At 42.8% G+C, this 19,189-nt stretch overlaps 1 protein-coding gene across 1 annotated transcript in view; it reads left to right on the top strand.

Annotated features, from left to right (window-relative positions):
* Positions 1-19,189, top strand: part of nubp1 (nucleotide binding protein 1 (MinD homolog, E. coli)) — a 42,792-nt gene that overhangs the window by 10,569 nt on the left and 13,034 nt on the right. The window contains exons 4-8 of the mRNA XM_072693340.1: positions 4,545-4,613; positions 7,957-7,989; positions 9,417-9,507; positions 14,879-15,033; positions 18,960-19,070. Coding sequence (XP_072549441.1) covers positions 4,545-4,613; positions 7,957-7,989; positions 9,417-9,507; positions 14,879-15,033; positions 18,960-19,070 — 459 coding nt within the window. The remainder of the gene's footprint in view (positions 1-4,544; positions 4,614-7,956; positions 7,990-9,416; positions 9,508-14,878; positions 15,034-18,959; positions 19,071-19,189) is intronic.

Genomic DNA, 19,189 nt, shown 5'->3' with positions numbered 1-19,189 from the left:
TTCTCCTCATCATCCTCCTTCTTGTTCTCCTTATCATCCTCCTTCTTGTTCTCCTTATCATCCTCCTTCTTGTTCTCCTTATCATCCTCCTTCTTGTTCTCCTCATCATCATCCTCCTTCTTGTTCTCCTCATCATCATCCTCCTTCTTGTTCTCCTCATCATCATCCTCCTTCTTGTTCTTGTCCTTCTTCTTCTTCTCCTTTTTGTCTTTTCATTCCCATTCTTCTTCCTCTTCTTCTTCTTCTAATTTGTCCTCCTCTTTCTCTGTAGTTTTCTTCCTCTCATCCTCCTTGTTGTCCTTTTTCGTCTTGTCCTCCTTCATCTTCTCCTCATCCTCCTTCTTGTCCCACTTCATCTTGTTCCAATCCTCTTTCTTCTTCTTCGTAGTATCTGTTTATTCTGGACACATCTTCAGCGATGTTCCTGGAAGCGTCAGGCAGTGTACTTACAGAACGTACTGTTTCAAATATTTGAAAATAATCTGTTAGGGTGTTCTTACATCCAAATTCAATGCAGTCCTTCTTGCCTTCGTATTGGAGAGATACCACAAGGTTTTTGTGAATAACAAACCTTTGAATATCCAACATTTGTTTTTTTCAACACTTTTTTTCTTTGTTTTGTTTAAACAAGAAGACGAGTAAGGTTTTGCAAAGTTTGGCCAGACAGAAGGAAAGTCGGTGAAGAAGCGATGTGCAGCTCTGGAAGGGAAATCCCTGACTTGCATGTTGATTTTATATGCAGCTCTACAGGCCTTGCTCTCCCTGTAACCCAGTTTGCACTGCAACCATTTCCTGAGCCACAGAAAGAGAGAGAGAGATTTGAGCTCACCATGTTGTTTCTGTGGGTCTGTAAAATGCAGGGCTTCACTTTCCACCCTGCCTTTTATTAGACCCCAGTCTGCTTTCAGGATATGTTCTTTAGAAAAAGCACTAAGTAGAAACTCTCCTGTTTCGTAGGGCTTTATACCAGCCATGTTGGTACTTTTAATAATGAAAAAAAAAGTATTGTAGCTCAAATCATCAGTGGATTAATATTAATTTAAATATTATTATTAAATATTAGCACTTTTTGTGCGTATTTTCTAGCATTTTTTGTATCCGGCTAAAAGACAGCTATTACTTCTTTCGAGGGGCTTTAAAAGGTTTCTTTATCTTCTTCCTTAAAAGCAATATTTAGCTTGCAGCTCTTGAGGTAGTTCACTGTGAATTTTGAGGTGTGTTTTGAACGATTATCCTGCTATAGAAGCTCTTCAGCTGTGATGTTAACCTTTAGAACTTGCTGGTATTTCGTGGAATCCTTTTCCCCTCCACTCATGCAATATAGCCAGTGACACTGGCAGCAGTACAACCCCCATGCTTCACAGTTGGCAAGGTGTTCTTTTCATGAAATATACTGAACATACCTGTGCTGATTGTGGTTAAATAGTCTGGGTTGTCTTGATGTTCTGTGCTTCAGACATTAAGTTTCTTAATCTTTCCAAGATTCTTCCATGTACAGTGTGTGCAGGCAATGCTGCACAGTAGAACAGTGTAGGGTGGACCATCACTCTTTTAGCTAAGCTACCCTACAGATTCCTGGCAGTAATATGGGGGGGTCTGATTTGCCTGTCTTACCAGCATACAAGCAGAGATATATTTGTGTTCCCCAGATCTGCAGTTCCTTAAGAGTCCACACAGTAGAAAAAGCAAGACTTGCCAATTTCCTTTTAGCCTTCAGCTGCCTGGTGGACATCGATTGCTTTTGCTTTCAGATGTTTAGGCAGTTGTGGAGCTGAAAGAAAGGTATGCTGACCTTTTCCAGCGTCATTTTAAGCATTTCTTTATCAATGTGTTGTAAAATTCTGTCGTTAAGTCAAATAAAAAAGAATTTCAGATTCATTCGGTTTCAATTCAGTTAAAAAAAAATTAAATGTTCAATTGAATTCTAATTAAATTAGCGTTTATAATCTATCGAAAAGCTGTGTAATGGTCGTGTAAAAGGATGGAGCATGGATAGATCATATTTAAGCTAAAGTAGTTATTTAGTTTGTTTTAATACTTGGTTGATGGTTGTGGAGCTGATCGTTAGCACAAGGCTAACAAAGAGTCTGAGGATTTATAAAGCTTGGACGTTTGATTCAGCTGACAGTTCCTAATTACAAGACAGTAATGAACTCAAACCTGTCCATATAGGCCTTATATAGGCCATATACAGCCTTCAGTACCAAATCAACACCATTGATTTGTCTTTATCACTCCCCATCTCTTACTCCTGCTCATACACACCCATAGCAGGAGACTTCCTTTGGCATGGGATCATCTAAACATCTGCCTTGGTGTAATCGGAAAGGCATGCAGCGAGTCTACAGAGGCATATTATTGCAGGAAAAAAGGCGCTTGGACGAGCTCCCTTGCTTGTACCTTGGATATCAGCCCTTGGATAGTTGCGTTTCCAGTGGTTTATTTTATTTCTCCCTCCCACTGCTGATGACATTCTCAGCTGTGAATGCATGGGTTTGGCCTGGTGTTTACAGCTTTAAAGCCATGCTGACCTTTTCCAGTGTCATTTTGAGCATCTCTTCATCAGTGTGTTGGGAAATTCTTTTTCGTGGTGAGTCAAATGAAAAGATTTCAGATTTCAGATTGGTCTATTCAGTTAAAAAAATGAACAAATAAAAAATGTATTCAAATTAAATTAGGATATATGACTGACAAAAAGCAAAAATCTATGTAAAAAGCTATGTAATGGTTTTGTAAAATGGCATGGATAGACCATATTTAAATGTTTAAGCCAAAGTTATTTGTAGTTTGTTTTAATAGACTTACAGAAACATTATGTAGCATTATGTACCTTAAAATAACATCGCTACCGTTGCTTACTTCACTATGTAACTTTAAGAAAATGGGCAGGATAACACTTGCGTAACCCGACTCATATTTGTCCAACATCCTGTAATTGTCCTCTACTGCTTTAGCCCACATGCTTCTTTACCTTTTAGTCCTGTGTCTTTCAGCTTGTCCAGAAAATTGTGTTTTTCAGTGGTGGCTCCAAGTGCAAATTCCACTTCTCATCTGTAGGGGGAGCCCAGGCATAAAAAAGCCAATTCTCCATAGTGTTGCCTTCAGTAAAATCTTAGAAAGTCTGAAATCATGTCACTTTGTCTACCCCAAACTGCTGAAGATCTGGATACGTTATGAATGTGTATGGAGACGTTTTTGGGGTTGTTGTTTTTTTTTTTTTTCAGTGGGGCAGTGGTGGCTCAGCGGTTAGAGCGCCGGGATATCGATAACAGGGTTGTGGGTTCGATTCCCGGGCTCGGCAAGCTGCCACTGTTGGGCCCTTGAGCAAGGCCCTTTACCCTCTCTGCTCCCCGGGCGCTGGAGTTGGCTGCCCACCGCTCTGGGTGTGTGTGTACTCACTGCCCCTAACACGTGTGTGTGTGTGAGTGTGTGTTCACTACCAGATGGGTTAAATGCGGAGGACACATTTCGCTGTACAGTCCACACTGTACAGTGACGAATACGTGCACCTTTATCCTTTGTTAGCCTAGCATTAGTTTCTATTCAGGATGATTTTGGAACTGTTAATTAAATGTAAGTAAATTGATGCATCATGTTTCTATAATAGACCAGTATCAGTCGGACAACAGCTGCAAATGATAAAATCAGGTGCTGCAAATCAGGGAAGAGAAGCTGATTAGCTAAGCTCAGTTAGCAGGATGACAATCAAACTAGCCCTAGCCCTTATTACCATTGTTAGCTGTATTAACTGAACCGGGAACTGTTACCCCCCACCCCCCCCCAACCCTGCTTGAACCCCCTTTATTTTTAGTAGTATATACTCTAGCCTTGTTGAGGCGGCCCTATCTTAGCCTTTTTCCACCCAACCCCCAGCACCCCTTTCCTCTCTGTGGTTGTGCAACCTGACAGTATTGGTAAGTTCAGAGCACTGGGTCGGTTATCTCTAGTGCACACACACATGCTCGAACTCCCACGACGTGCACCTGCTCCTTCCCCAGCATGCACCACATCAGGCCGTCTCTCATACTTCAGAGGCTGAAACCGATACCGCTTCCTCTCTCTGGCACACGGGGCGCTAAAGACGGTTCCTCCTGTGTTCTGATCTGTCTCTGATCCGTCCGAGACCATATTAACTGTCAATAGACTGGAGGACCCCGCTCTCTCTCTCCCCGGCTCTCTGAGATCATAGCAGTGAGTGCTTTGGTTCAGCCACAGGGGGCAATTAAAGGATTCTATTCTGCCGGGGTAAGAGACACGCTCGTAGAGATTACAGTGCCGGAGGGCGAGGAAGCGGCGGCAGTGCGACTGAGCGGAGCGGCATTAGAGGGCCTGTGTCTTATATAATAGAAATGAGTCAGAAAGAGTCCAGCGGCGGGCAGTTCATTCTCTGTGGTCCACTTCTTGGTCTGGATTTGCGCTGTGCAACACTGCCATCGTGTGGCAGCTTGTGTGTGTTGCACCGGCTTTGGGTGCAGTCATTGTTGTAGAGCTATAGAGGCCATTTAACTGTATATTGGCTAACAGGTTTCTTTTCTTAATTCCAGGTGGCCGTGCTGGACATAGACATTTGTGGACCATCGATACCTAAAATAATGGGACTGGAAGGAGAGCAGGTATGTCAGCACCCCAACCCCCCAGCCCCCAGCCCCCTACCCCCTACCCCCTCTCAGTCTTGTTGTCACTTTAACACTCTGTTTGGCAACACCTGTGCTGTTGCGTCATGGCACTTTCTAAATCGAGCCGCTTCCACTGAAACACTGTTTCTGTTCCTTCTGCATTTAAGCAGTTCTGCAAGGTCTAATGTGACTAATTCTAAATCCGGCGTATTTTTCAAACCATCGCTTTTATTTTTAATAATTATGTCATTCTGATTTTTAATAACTGTAGACAGAGCATACTGCACATTTGGGAGTCTTAATAGCTGGTTATCAGCCCAGTTTGTGGTCTAGTCTGAGCTAGGATTAGGGTTATGCAGATCTTAGGTGACTTAGTAAAAACATGTCAGCCACTTGGGATACCATAGCAACCACCCATCAACTCCATAGCAACCACCTAGCAAATCTATAGCAGCCACTTGGGATACCCTATCAACTGCCAAGCAGTACGTAGCACAAGTTTGGGCTGGTGACCATGTGGCAGTGGCAAAGCAACCACCATGGCAACCACTTGGGATGATATAGCAGCCAGCTAGCAGTCCAGTGGTGGTCATCTGGGATACCATAGCAACATTCTAGCAACCTCTAAGCAACCTAGCAGCACTATGAGCCACCTGGGATACTATGGCGACCATCTAGCAACACCATAGCAAGAACCTGGGATACCATGGCAATCACGCCATAGCAACGCCAAAGCAACCAAAGATCAACTACGTATCAAACCAGTATCAACCACCTAGCAACACTATAGCACCCATCTGGGATACCAACTCTGTAGCAACACTGTAGCGACCACCCAGCAAAGCCATAGTAACCGACAGCAACTATCAGCTACCGCCTAGGTAGCCACTACTAAGCATTTTCATAGCAACATCATTGCAACCACCTAGCAGCTTCCTAGCAAGGATGAAGCAACTTCATAGAACCATCTAGCAAAACCATAGCAACAAATATCAACTACCTAGCAACACCATAGCAACCGTCTAACAACTACCAGCAAACTCACAGTAAACCACCATGTAACGTCCTAGCAACCACTTAGCAACTTTATAGCAACCATCTAGCAACAACGTAGCACCTGTCTTGCAACCATTTAGTAATACCATAGCAACTACCTAGCAACCCCATAGCAACTACTAAGCAACTTCATAGCAACCATCTAGCAACAATGTAGCACCTGTCTTGCAACCATTTAGTAATACCATAGCAACTACCTAGCAACCCCATAGCAACTACCAAGCAACTTCATAGCAACCATCTAGCAACAATGTAGCACCTGTCTTGTAACCATTTAGTAATACCATGGCAACTACCTAGCAACCTCATAGCAACCATCTAGCAACAATTTAGCACCTGTCTTGCAACCATTTAGTAAAATCATAGCAACTACTAAGCAACTTCATAGCAACAATGTAGCACCTGTCTTGCAACCATTTAGTAACTACCTAGCAACTACCTAGCAACCCCATAGCAACTACTAAGCAACTTCATAGCACCCATCTAGCAACAATGTAGCACCTGTCTTGCAACCATTTAGTAATACCATAGCAACTACCTAGCAACCCCATAGCAACTACCTAGCAACCCCATAGGATCCACTCACAAACAACAACTTCAGCCTACTGACCCAATAACAACAGCTTAGCATCTGTCTGGAAGTGTGAATCATTGAAGCTGTGCAGACCGACTGGGTCTGGACTTTTCTCCTGAGTTTCTCTGAGGGTTTTAGACTGCCGCTGGAGTCTCTGGAGAAGAATACCCTTCCATTCTTGTCTAAAGAAAGACGGACGCAGAGCAGACAGCAGAGCATCCATGCTCCTGTCTGCAAACACACGCTTTATGTCTCGGTTCCTCCAAGACATCAATTTCTTCCCTTTTGTGATTACGGGACTTTTTCCTCGCCACTTTCGATTCTGGTCGCTGAATGAGTCTGAATGTGCGACTGCTCTGTGAATAGCACCGGCTGTTGAAAGCATGAAAGAGCTACACTAACATGAGTAAAGAGAGACGGGGATTTACGGTGACTCTACCGTAGATAGAGGATACAGTCATAGCTGTTAACCACAAGATGGCACCGCTGGTTTCGCTTCGACCTTAAAGGCTTTGTGATTCTTCATTCAGGCAAAGTTTAGTACGTCGCTGCTGTTGCAAAAAAAAAAACGACATCTCCATATTTAAGGTTTTTCACCTTTTCAATCGAGCAGGGGTTCTTTACATTGTACGAGTAAACCAATAGAAAAGCTCCAAAATGAGTTGTCTTTCTGCATTGACTCCCATTGGTAGTTAAATAAAGGGGGATTCTTGACTTGTAAAGTTGCCGTTTTGGATCTTTTGTATATACATGATCTGTCCAAAAGTTTGTGGACACTCTTTCTAATAAATGCATTCAGCTACTTGAAGTTGCACCCATTGCACACATACACAGCCTGTCTTGGAATAGGACTCCCTGGCGCAGGTAAATATGAACCTGTCGGAACCGTGCTGCCTAATGATGCCAGTGCGTGGGCTAGAGGGGTATAAAGCCCCCCAGCATTGAGCTGTGGAGCAGTGGAACTGACTGTGTTCCCTGCAATGATGATAAGTACTTTTGGCTCCAAACTAAATCTGGACAGTAGAGACAGTACTCCAACAAAAGCTGTTGATTTAGGAAGAAACCGTGATTAAAGAGGTGTCCTAATACTTTTGTCCGTATATTATAGGCATCCTTTTTGCATGTAGTGTCTTTCCTGCTCATGCTTTAGTGGCTTGTGGCAGCTTGTGTGTGTTTTTTTTTTTGACTGTAGATTCTGTTCCTCTTTTCTGATGCGGTTTGTCCTTGTTTGACATTTACCGTGATCTTGTACACTGTTCCTCCTTACATCGTATAAACGCTGCCCATTTTATGCTCACCCTACCAACTACTAAGCAGTGTAGCAACCACTTAGCAACTACCTAGCAAACCTAGAAAACCCACGGGAAACTACATAGGATACCAACTGGGATAGTGACTGTTGGATAAGCAACATCATAGCAACCATCTACCCAGCAGACCCACAGTAAACCACCTGCCATCAAAGCACCAAACCATCTAACAGCACTGTAAACAAACCCTGAGAAGCTGGTTTAGCCTCTAATCGAGACTTTCTCTTATAGTGAAGGACTGGTCACTAGCTCACAGATTGACGTGACCACCTACTGTGTAAAATGAATGAAATAATAACATCAGAACCAGGCCCGTGACGCGGTTGTTCGGATCAGACCTTTTTCTTGTGGTGTTTCCGTAACTGTAATCTGGCTTTTGTGTGTTTTTGTGTGTGTGCAGGTTCATCAGAGTGGCTCTGGCTGGTCTCCAGTGGTGAGGATCTCCCTGCTTTGGTGTGGTTTGGAATTGCGTTTGAAATGTGGCATAACTACACTACAAAGGGCTTATTTGCTTTGAGCACAGTTGTTGAACCCTTTCTGATCTTATCTAGAACCATTTCTAAAAAGGTTTATTATATAAGTGGTTCTTCGGGTTGTCATGGTCTTTTTTTTTTATATACCATTAAAGGCATTTCATTTAGGGATGCACTGATCCCATGCTAGTAGCATTAGCTGGATCAGATATCTGATAATTAGGTTGACTACGGTTGCCATAGCAATACTGTTAAATCACTCCTGTTCCCACACTACCATGCAAATCCAGCAACTTGCATCTTTCACGCTTTCATGCTTGTGAAATTACCGTACTTACCCTAATAGCATGTGCCATATACGGCCTGACTCATGTGATTAGCTGGATCCAATTCTGATCCAATTAGCTGGATCAGAATCGGATAATTAGGCCGATCCAAGGGCCCAATCCATTCACCGAACCCGATTCCTGCACCAACGATATTCTAGGCTTCATAACTCAGGATCATGATACACATATCATAGCAAACAGCAAGGCTTGCCCCTATCCAACCAGGGCGTCACTCTCCGAGGCACCTATCGAGTAGCTGGGTTAGATAGTGTTGGTATTGGTATCGGTCCGGAGTCTGAAGTATCGGCAGATATTAAAGGGTCAGGGATCGGTAGTGGAAAAGGTGGTATCAGTGCAGCCCTATTTGACATATTTCTACAGCTATGCTGAAACGCTGAATCAGCAGGTCATGTAAACATTACAAGAAACAATTCTTACCAAACACACTAGATGTTCAAAAGTTTGGGTCCATATTTCAGATCATTTTGATTATTTTAGATTCAGTATTCGGTTTTATATTACATTACAGAATATTTCAAGTATTTTGGGAGCAACAGGCATCATACAACAATTCATACCGGATCAGATGTGTCTATTTATTATAATTCAAGTCAAGTGTCTCACCACTTTTAAAACATGGGATATTCTGCATATAATTTTTGTTGTAACTTTATTCCTGAAATACCTAAAATTACTGAAATGATTTCTATTATTCTTTAGAATCTTCGTTTTCTGCCATTCACTGTTCACTGAAATTTGTGAAGGTGCATAGGATGAAAGTCATTATATATGCTCATCTGCAGGATAATAATCAATGATATATTTATTATATTGAAACCAGTGAAGTGTTTGAATGGCAGGGCTTGTTGTTCAAATGGTTGTTGATGTAGGCAGATGTCACTAGGCTGAACTGGGATTTCCATATATTCAAATGACCTGTCCTTAAAAATCACCTGAGCTATGAGAGTGAAGAGGTGAAGGGCAGAACCTTCTGTTGTTCACAGATACACCTTTGTGTATACTTTCTGACATATGCGGATGTGTGCTCTTCCCTTTAGTATGTAGAAGACAACCTGGCGGTCATGTCCATTGGCTTCCTGCTGGGCAGCCCTGATGATGCTGTCATCTGGAGAGGCCCAAAGAAGAACGGTGTGTATTGGTTCCGCTGTGGGCATCAGTTAGAATTTCCGATACACTTAGATAAACTTTAGCAGATTTAGATGCGCTTGCTGGGTAATAATCACACCTCACACACCTCCAACTGTTCAACTCAAACGAATGGAGCTGAAGCAGGAAGCCGATTTTCAGTGTCTTTTCCTCCAGCGTTTGACCTGCAGATGCCTGGCCTGTTAATTATTCATGAGGTTTGATTACTTTCTTTATTTGCTTTCTTGATTAAGCGGCAGGGATTAGTTGTCTGTTTACATAATAATAATAATAATAATAATAATAATAACAGTAATATTTTTTTGTATAATGTTAACTTGGGTGTTCAGTGAAGCGTTAAGCAAAGGTTAACTAGAAAACCCAAAGCAGAACTCTGCTACAACACTCCTCAAAAATCCCCAACATGCACTCCTCACACCTCTCTGAGAACAGCCCAGGTGTGGCCTTAATAAACATGCGTGACTTACTGCCCTCCATCACTAGCCAGCAACATTTATTTTTTATTACGTTTCCATGGCAACCCACACAGCCTTGAGATGGAGAAGTTGCATTTTTTTAGCTTTTTGCTTTGACCTGCGGTTGTGATTTCACAGATCTTTAGGGTTTACTAAGGTATATCAGATATCTGGAACCGAGTTCCCTGCCCATATATAGATACAAGCTTGAGCCACGACTGGGGAAGCTGCTGCCCAGCATATGCCCTGTCGTCCCTCCCATCCGGACCCAGACACCTCTCTGCTTCTCCGCTTGGGAGGCCGACTACGTCCTTCCCGCCCGTCCCGGCATCCCGCGGAGAGGCGACCGGGCACACGGGCGCACATTTCAGGTTGCTCAGATTCGGAGAGAGGCCGAAGCCATGTTAACTTGATTGGTCAAACGTATGCTGGTGCAAACCGGACCTATTTTCGGACTATTCCGCCTAGTCCACATGGAGAGGAGAGCAGTACTGGAGAAATACAGCAGACTTTATTAGACTGGGAAGAGACATTTTTGGGGAAACATACTTTGGACATTGACACTTGGAGGTCTGAGGCCATATTGCTATATAGGATTTGGTGATGGAGCAATAGTTGACCACTCTTCTTGGTAGAATTCAATCAAATTAGCCTTTTATGCACAGTGCACATGTTCTCGGTCAGGGTTGAGGTCAGGAATATGGGAAGGCCATTCTCAAAAGTTCATATTAGCTTGCTTAATCCATTCCGCGTTTGGGGTCATTGTCCTGTTGGAGCACCCAGTTGTGTCCCACTTTCAACTATCTAGCTAAATCTAAGCTAGTCCTCTCTCCTCATTGTCCTGTCCTCTTTGGGCAATGTACCAGTTCCACTGGCAGCCCCAAAACCGCCCCATAGCATGATGCTACCACCGCCATGCTTGACAGTTGGTACAGTGTTCCCTACCTTTACTCAGAAGGCTTTTTCTTTGTGAATGTGTTTAACTGCAGCTTAAAGGTGTCGATTTTGGACCAGGGGCTACTTTCTTGGACTCCAGACTCGAAGTCCATTGTCATTTGGAGCTTGTTTGACTGTAGACTGTAGTGACATTGACGTTCCAGCAGCTTCCAATTCATAGCAGGCCTGAATCTTGGTGGTTCTTGGGTTGGTCCTGATATTGTCAACCAATTCAAACCAATCCCAACTGTATTCTCGTATATAGTACGTAGGAGATTTACTGATGGGTTTATCCATGTGGAATTTTTTTGCGTGACAGTGTGGTTTATGATTTGCTAACGTTTGCGTACATATGAAGAAACTTTTCATGCAAATTTCTTCTTAACTTTGCAGTAAATCTGATGGTGTGTTTTATGAGTCTGGGCCTTTGGTTTGGATCATGCAGTTAGTTAGGTGTCGTTAAATCGCTGATGATGACGATACGCTCAGAAAAGGAGCATATGATGTAATGAGGCTAATTATACTTGAGTGTTTATCTGAGGATGCATTTCCATTGAAGATTAAAGACTGTGAAAAATAGTGCAGATTAGTACTAGATTCATAGTGGGCCCTAGATCTAGATGGTAGAAAAAAGGGCCATGTTTACTTACATTTTAAAGCCACACTGTAGACTTTAGAAACAGTTCAGTTCCAGCCCTGCTCTTTTTAAAAGGGAAAAAAACAGTGCCATGTTGAGACCAGCAGACTAGTTTCACTTCCTCTGCACCAATATAAAACCAGTGCTGTCTGATTATCTACCCCAATCATCTGTAGCTCTCACGGCTGTCAGGAAGAACGTCATGGGGAAACATAGTTCCTTCTCACCACAGATCACTTGCACTGTATGTCCATATGTTTGTAGAGAAGCAGTGCCAATAGAAAAGGAATCTCCAGAGCAGATGAACACATGAACCTCTAGGCACTATGCCTAATGCCAGGGTGGTGATCATCCAACATCTTGACCTCACTAAGCAATGCTTTTTTCGCTGGGGGCAATTAAATTCTCACCGCAGTGCTGCAAAAGAGACGGTGAGCAGGTGTCCCAATACTTTTGTCCATTTTTTTGTTTCTCTTTTACCATTACATTGAGTTTGTGCAAGCCTGCAGGCTGGATGCGATGGAAAAAATGGTCAGGCCTGAAGACCTGAGTAACTTCTTATGGACAGATTCCTACCAGATTCCTATGGCCAGATGTTGACCCGCCCCTGAAATGATAAAGCTAGTGGGAGGGAATGTTGCAGCCCTGTACAGAATTGCGTTGCTAGCATCAATAGGCTAGCTCACAAGGACTCCCAGACCTGATTTGAAGTAAACCCACTTGCTTCTGCTGTTGAACTTGGGATTATAGAGTAGAGGCAGAGGTATTATAAGCTTTATAAGATATTTGGGAGAGGTCATCAACCAACAGGGCCTGTGAGACTCCTCAGCTACAAGCTGTGCTCCAAAGCGTAAACTGCAACCTTCCGAGCTAGGGCCTATGAAAACGTCTTCTTAGTAGCCTAGAACCGCCATATAATCAGATATTCAGTGTTCTTCACAATGTTATGTCTGGTTGGTGAAGTCAGGAACTGTATATACATTGAGCTTGTTCCTTGAGGCATGGCCTCCAGATGATTCCAGATGTTAGCAATGGTGCATCTGCATATCTCCTGCAGCAGCTTCTACACGGGTTGTCTTCTGATGACCTCAGGTTGCTGTTTACCCAGTTCATGAAAGGTCATCCTAAAATGGGTCACGTATGTAGAGTGAGTTTGACAAGAACTCCTAGTACTTGCCTAAAAAAAAAAGGAGGAAGGTCACTACAAGTGTGTGTACATAGTGTGTTTTGGAGTGCTTGCTGCTACATGGAGGATGTGAGATTTCCTAGTTAAGAATTTGGAGAAGTTAGACCGAATGGAGGCGTAATGTGTAAAATGGTGTATATGCAGTTCTGTGAATTCTCTGTGTATCAGATGTGCCTTATCCTCCAGAAATGCAGCATTTCAGATGTTTCTGGCTCTACCGATCATTCACACCTATACAGAATTGGGGTTCAGTGCAATGTTGAGAGACGTTCTCAGGGTGTGAAAATAGTGTCACATCTTGATGCATTAATCTGATATTGTTGCATTGAATGTGTTATTCGGTGGCAAAGAGCAACATCAGCTCAGCCGCAAAGCGTTAGACCTCAAAAACTCGAAGTGTGGGGCCCACCATATAGGTTCATCAGGTTCAGCGGGTTCAGCAGTCTGACTGCCTGTGGAAAGAAACTGTTCATGGGTCTGGAGGACTGCTGACACGGATGCTCTGGAACCTTGGGGTGTGAGAGAAGGGTCCTTCCTGATGCCGCAGACCTTTTCTACTTTCCTGTGCCCTGCTCAATGTAGATGCTTGACTTACTGATGGACTGGGAAGTCTTCTAGAGGTTTCTAGAGGTGCTTCCTTCCTGTGGCATTAGAAACAGTTAGACATTTGTGGGCATTGCACAGCAGTGGAACCATGGTCAACCTCAGCATTGGTCCCATCCTTGGTAGAGAACCCACACACCTACTTACACAAGCGATTAGGGCAGTGGTGGGTGCCTCAGTGCCCTTTCCATCCCACTCCTGGGATTGTTCTGGGATCACTGACCTTCCGATCCCAAGCCTGCTTCTCAAACCTCTGTGTTTCATCTGCAGGTGAGGGTGGATGTGCTCCAGCTAACGCTCTTATGCTCTTATGTTGATGGGTGGGGCTTCATCCGTAACGAGCAAGCTGATTGGCTGTTATGTTGAAAGGTGGGGCTTTATCAGTAGCCAGCAAGTTGATTGGTTCTTATGTTGAAAGGTGGGACTTTATAAGTAACTAGCAAGTTGATTGGTTCTTATGTTGAAAGGTGGGGCTTTATAAGTAACTAGCAAGTTGATTGGTTCTTATGTTGAAAGGTGGGGCTTTATCAGTAGCCAGCAAGTTGATTGGTTCTTATGTTGAAAGGTGGGACTTTATAAGTAACTAGCAAGTTGATTGGTTCTTATGTTGAAAGGTGGGACTTTATCAGTAGCCAGCAAGTTGATTGGCTCTTATGTTGAAAGGTGGGACTTTATAAGTAACTAGCAAGTTGATTGGCTCTTGTTTTAAAGGTGGGGCTTTATCAGTAGCCAGCAAGTTGATTGGCTCTTATGTTGAAGGGTGGGGCTTTATCAGTAACCAGCAAGGGGATAGGCTCTTTTTGTTTAAAGGTAGGACTTCATCCGTAACCAGCAAGCTGATTGGCTCTTATGTTGAAGGGTGGGGCTTTATCCGTAACCAGCATGTTAATTGGCTCTTATGTTGAAGGGTGGGGCTCTATGAGTAGCCAGCAAGTTGATTGGCTATTATGTTGAAAGGTGGGGCTTTATCAGTAGGCAGCAAGGTGATTGGCTCTTTGTGTTTATAGGCGGGACTTCATTCTGAACCAGCACGTTGATTGGCTATTATGTTGTAGGGTGGGACCTTATCAGTAACTAGCAAACTGACTGGCTCTTTTTGTTGAAGGCCAAGACTTTATCTGTAACCAACAATCTGATTGGATCTTTTTGTTGAAGGTAGGGACTTCATCCGTAACCAGCAAGTTGATTGGCTTTATTATTATTATTTTTTTTTATATTTAATTTTTTTTTTTTTGAAGGGCGGGACTTGATCAGTAAAATCTGTCGAAAGTCGATTAGTTGTTGCACCCCTACTGCAGAGTGCCAACAGTAAAGTTGGGTGGAGGAGGGATCGTGATCTGGGACTGTTTAACAGGATTTGGACCTTAGTTCAAGTTCTAGCATACAAATCAGGGTCTGTAAAGACATGGTTTGATAAGTCTGGAGTGAAATAGCCCAACTGAAAACCTTTGAGATGAGAATGTCTGATTCATGCCATTAGTTATTCAGTGGTAGCTGCTGTTATATAACGGGTTGGGTTTTGTTGTTTGTGTCCAGGCATGATAAAGCAGTTCCTGAGGGACGTGGACTGGGGTGAGCTGGACTATCTGATTGTGGACACACCGCCAGGCACCTCAGACGAACATCTGTCCGTAGTTCAGTACCTCAGTGGAGCAGGTATTGATGGAGCAGTCATCATCACCACACCACAGGTAAATGCCCACTTTCAGAAATCGCAACCCCTTCAAAAGTCAACCAAGTGGGCTTCTTGTGTGTGTCTGACTGACATTTAAGTGTGAGAAACAAACCATGACATGAAGCCTTGTGCTTTACCACGTGATCCCAAGCACCTAGTCCTGGTTCGAGGTGTTAGAACCTCAGCCAAACTTTAGGCTTCACAAAATCAGCTGTTATTGTTAGGAAGAAGGAGATAACTGGTGAGCTTAGTAGCCATAAAGTAACTGGTAGGCCAAGGAAGACCATGACCACAGCTGACGACTGAAGAACCCTCACCCTGATGCAGAAAACTCCCCAAAATCTGATCATCTGCAGCCGATTCTGAGATTAGACACTGTAAATAGTAAGTGAGGAGGGTCCTAACGTTCTCCTCCCAAGAAAATAACAACTTCTTCATCATGCTTTAGCACTGTCTGTCCATGGAGGAGCAAACCATCTTTTGGCCAAAAGTTTGTGGACACAGCTCTATTGGCCAAACATACTTAAATTGCAGCATTTGACCAAAAGCTTTCGGACTCCAAAATTTAGACAAAGGTACTGGCGTAAAACCTAACAACACCTTAGCAACCACTGTAGCAACAACTTATCAGCACCTTGGCAACCACTTAGCAAATCTCTTAGCAACCAACCCATTAGCGTAGTAACCACCTGGCAACGCCTTAGCACCTTCGCAACCAACACCAATACCATAGCATCATCTTAGCAACCAAAACCAACTGTACTGTAGACACCTTAGAAACCACCTAGCTAAGCCTTTGCAACCAACAGCCATGCTATAGCAACCCCATAGCAACCTCCTAGCCACACTTTAGCAAAAACCTGAGATACCATATTATTAACCACCTAGCAACCACTTGGCAACACCATAGCAACCAGGTAGCAACACCATGGAGGAAACCTGGAACTACTTTTCAAATGATATTAAAGATGCTTAGTCAGTCATATGTGTTTGGTTAGATCACCTCCATCTCTCAGTGTTGTTCACATGAGGACAAATGTCCATGAATTTAAATATATTAAAAAAGACACCAGCTTTTCATGGGGGCAGTTCAGCTTACTGACAGCTATGTGGAACTGCTTTGTGTTCAATTTAGAAAAGTAAAATATTTACCCTAAATCCGGGATTTCTATATGTGTGGAATTTTGCTTATACAGTTGTTTCTAATGAAGTATTTGCAGAGATGGGCATTTTCTTTGTGGCCACAGAAGTCGGAGTACTTCCTCTTCCAGTGTGCAGTGTGTTCTTTAAATGGCCGTGTAGTTAAATGGCCTTTACCATGATAGAGGCGAATACAAAGTTTGAACCCCATGAAAGAGTCCTTTGACTGGTCATATGTAGTATCCCACAGCCAGTTCAGCTTTGCCTCCTGTGCCCAGCACTGCTGCTCATACACATTTCTTTGCCATGATGAACTGCCTTTAGCGTCTTACTGCTTCTGTTAAGCAGTTCTGTTAAAAAGTATCTTCATTCTAATTGGCTATTTGATCAGGTATACCTACTATACAGCACCTCTGGTTAACCTTTCTGTTATGTTGCGGGTTGCAGGGTTTGAATACAGGAGGTGCCAAGTCTGCAAGACCAGATCAATTCGGAAATAAAAAGTCCAATAGTCATTATTTTTAAAGGGTTAAAACTTAACTAGTCACTAATTATTATAAGTAAACCCTGATCTGAAAGAAATTCACATTCGATTACACTAAATATTGATTAAATGAATATTAATTGAGCTAAAGACAGTGTATATGGACTCAGACATCCTCCTTTCAGATGGTTCATTCTGCACCAGGTCAGTTTGACCCAAAACATTAATGCTGTTCCTCACAGCTGAACATAACAGGAGAGTTTTAAAGTGGCCTATCATTTCTCCAGGTGTACATAGGTTCACACCATCTTGGGAGAGCACATTCCCGCATATTCTAAAGCATTTCTACTGTTTATTTACTTAATAAATTATATATTTATATATTACGTACCATTACTTACCATATTTACATACTTAAATACTGACTTAGTTGTTTATTCAGAAATAGAAATTGTGTCTAAAATGGTGCAGTAAATCTAGGTGTGTTTCCTGTGGAGCATTTGTTCACATTTAACAAGGGGTGCCAAAATTCTCAAAGCCCCAGAGAACCTAAATCTGAGGCGGAATCTGGCCCCTCAGGGCCCCCAGTGTAAATGTCCAAAGTATATATTAGAAAGATCTTCCTAAAGTCTAAGAAATGTCTGCTGTATTTCACCAGTATTGGTCTCCTCTCTGTGTGGAATGGACCAATCACAAGGCTAACATGGCTCCGCCCCTTCCTTGAGTCTGAGCAGCCTGGCGAGCTAAAGCTAAACCTGCTTTACCTTCAGATTTTTTTATGCTTTTGCTAAATAATCATGAAGACAAAAAAGATTCACCAAAAAATTCACAGTTTTAATGACAGTATAACTTTCCTGCTAATTTATCAGATAAATTAAACTTCAACATAAAAACATAATTAATTAAAATAAAAAAAATCCTGTCAAAATGTAAAATGTGCAAAGTGACAGAAATAAAATAACATTTATTTACTTATTTATTTATTTAATCCCATAATTTTGCCTATAATTGTTTGTATCACGGCTAAAGACAGCTGGTTTGTGGCACTTACAGTCATTCCTATTCCGGCGAGCTAAAGCTAAACCTGCCAAGCAACAACTGGGGGAGTCTGGGTTGGCAGGGCATGTGGGGCAGCCCTCGAGCTTGTGTCTATATATGGGCTGCTAACTCAGTTCCAGATATCAGAACCTCAGTAAACCATTAAGATCCAAGTGAAGTGATGCATAGTTTGTTTTTCAACTGCTTTAAGATCATGAATCAGACTTTAATCAGATTTTTAAACAAGATTTGTTTCATACCAGAAATGTAATCCTGTCGAGACGTGTTTAAAGTAGGCATTGACATTGGCTTATGTTTGTATTTGAAAGGGTCATGTCTGAAAGCAGCCACTTTGTGTACCGTGAAACAGGTGGGTTGCTGCCTTTCGCTTTCTGGTAAAACTGCTTCTGTTGATGTTGGTTATAGTCCCACTGATTATCGTCAGTTACGTCCTTACTTGATGCCACATATCCCAGTATTACTAACACAGACGTCTAGAGTCGAATCCAAAGTTTGGACCCCATGAAAGAGTCCTTTGACTGAAATCTGGTCATATGCAGTATCCCACAGCCAGTTTAGCTTTGCCTCTCGTGGCCCAGGGCTGCTGCTCATACACATTTCTTGGGTTTACTATCCTTCACGATGTAATGAGACTTTATGGACAACTCTGACAATTTAATTATTATTAAATATTTACAACAATAAAGTTCCTGATTTAAATTCTAGCCCCATGGATGAGCAAGCTTCTGTTTTTTAAATTACAAAAACTCTTAGCAGTCTTGCCTTTCACACTTACTGTGAAAAAACAGTGACTTAGGGAGTGTCTTAGTCACCAAATGGTGCTGAACCACATCACACAACATTAACGGTAACCCTTTAGAGAAATGAGAGGAGAGTGGGGAGGGTGGAGTAGCCAGGGAGTAGCACACATACTCTGGCTCACTTGCTGCACTTCCACCTCCTCTCACACCACTTTCGGCAAGCAGGCTCACACAACGCCGAGCAGTGTGTCAAGCCTAGCGTGGCACTCTTCTCACAGTCTGAGTAAAAGTAGAGTAGGGGCTGTGGTTGGGTGCTCAGTGTTAGCAGGGTCTGGCGATGGTAGACATTAGTGGGACCAGTTATGTTGAAAGCAGGGAAGACACTAGAATGTGCAGAGAAGTGTGTCATGGTCAGTTTTGGGAAACGTTGCTCTACCCAAAGGCGAATGCGAAAGCCTTACATGCACAGAGCATGCGAATTAAACCTAACACTACAATTCCTTCGTTTACTTTCCACAGGAAGTGTCCCTGCAGGACGTGAGAAAGGAGATCCGGTTCTGCCAGAAAGTTAAGCTGCCTGTGATTGGGGTGGTGGAGAACATGAGCTCTTTTGTTTGTCCCAAATGCAAGGCAAGTGTTGATGATCTCTGCGGATTTAAAGCGTCCACAACAGCCCTACCCAAGCGACCACACTCTTACACACTTGATTTTACAACAGCTTCTAATTAGTCTTGGCCAGTCTTTTTTTA

The sequence above is a fragment of the Salminus brasiliensis genome, chromosome 12 (genome assembly GCF_030463535.1).
Source record: "Salminus brasiliensis chromosome 12, fSalBra1.hap2, whole genome shotgun sequence".
NCBI lineage: Eukaryota > Metazoa > Chordata > Actinopteri > Characiformes > Bryconidae > Salminus > Salminus brasiliensis.
Note: the sequence above shows the minus strand (reverse complement) of the source record. Positions and strands in the feature narration are given on the sequence as shown.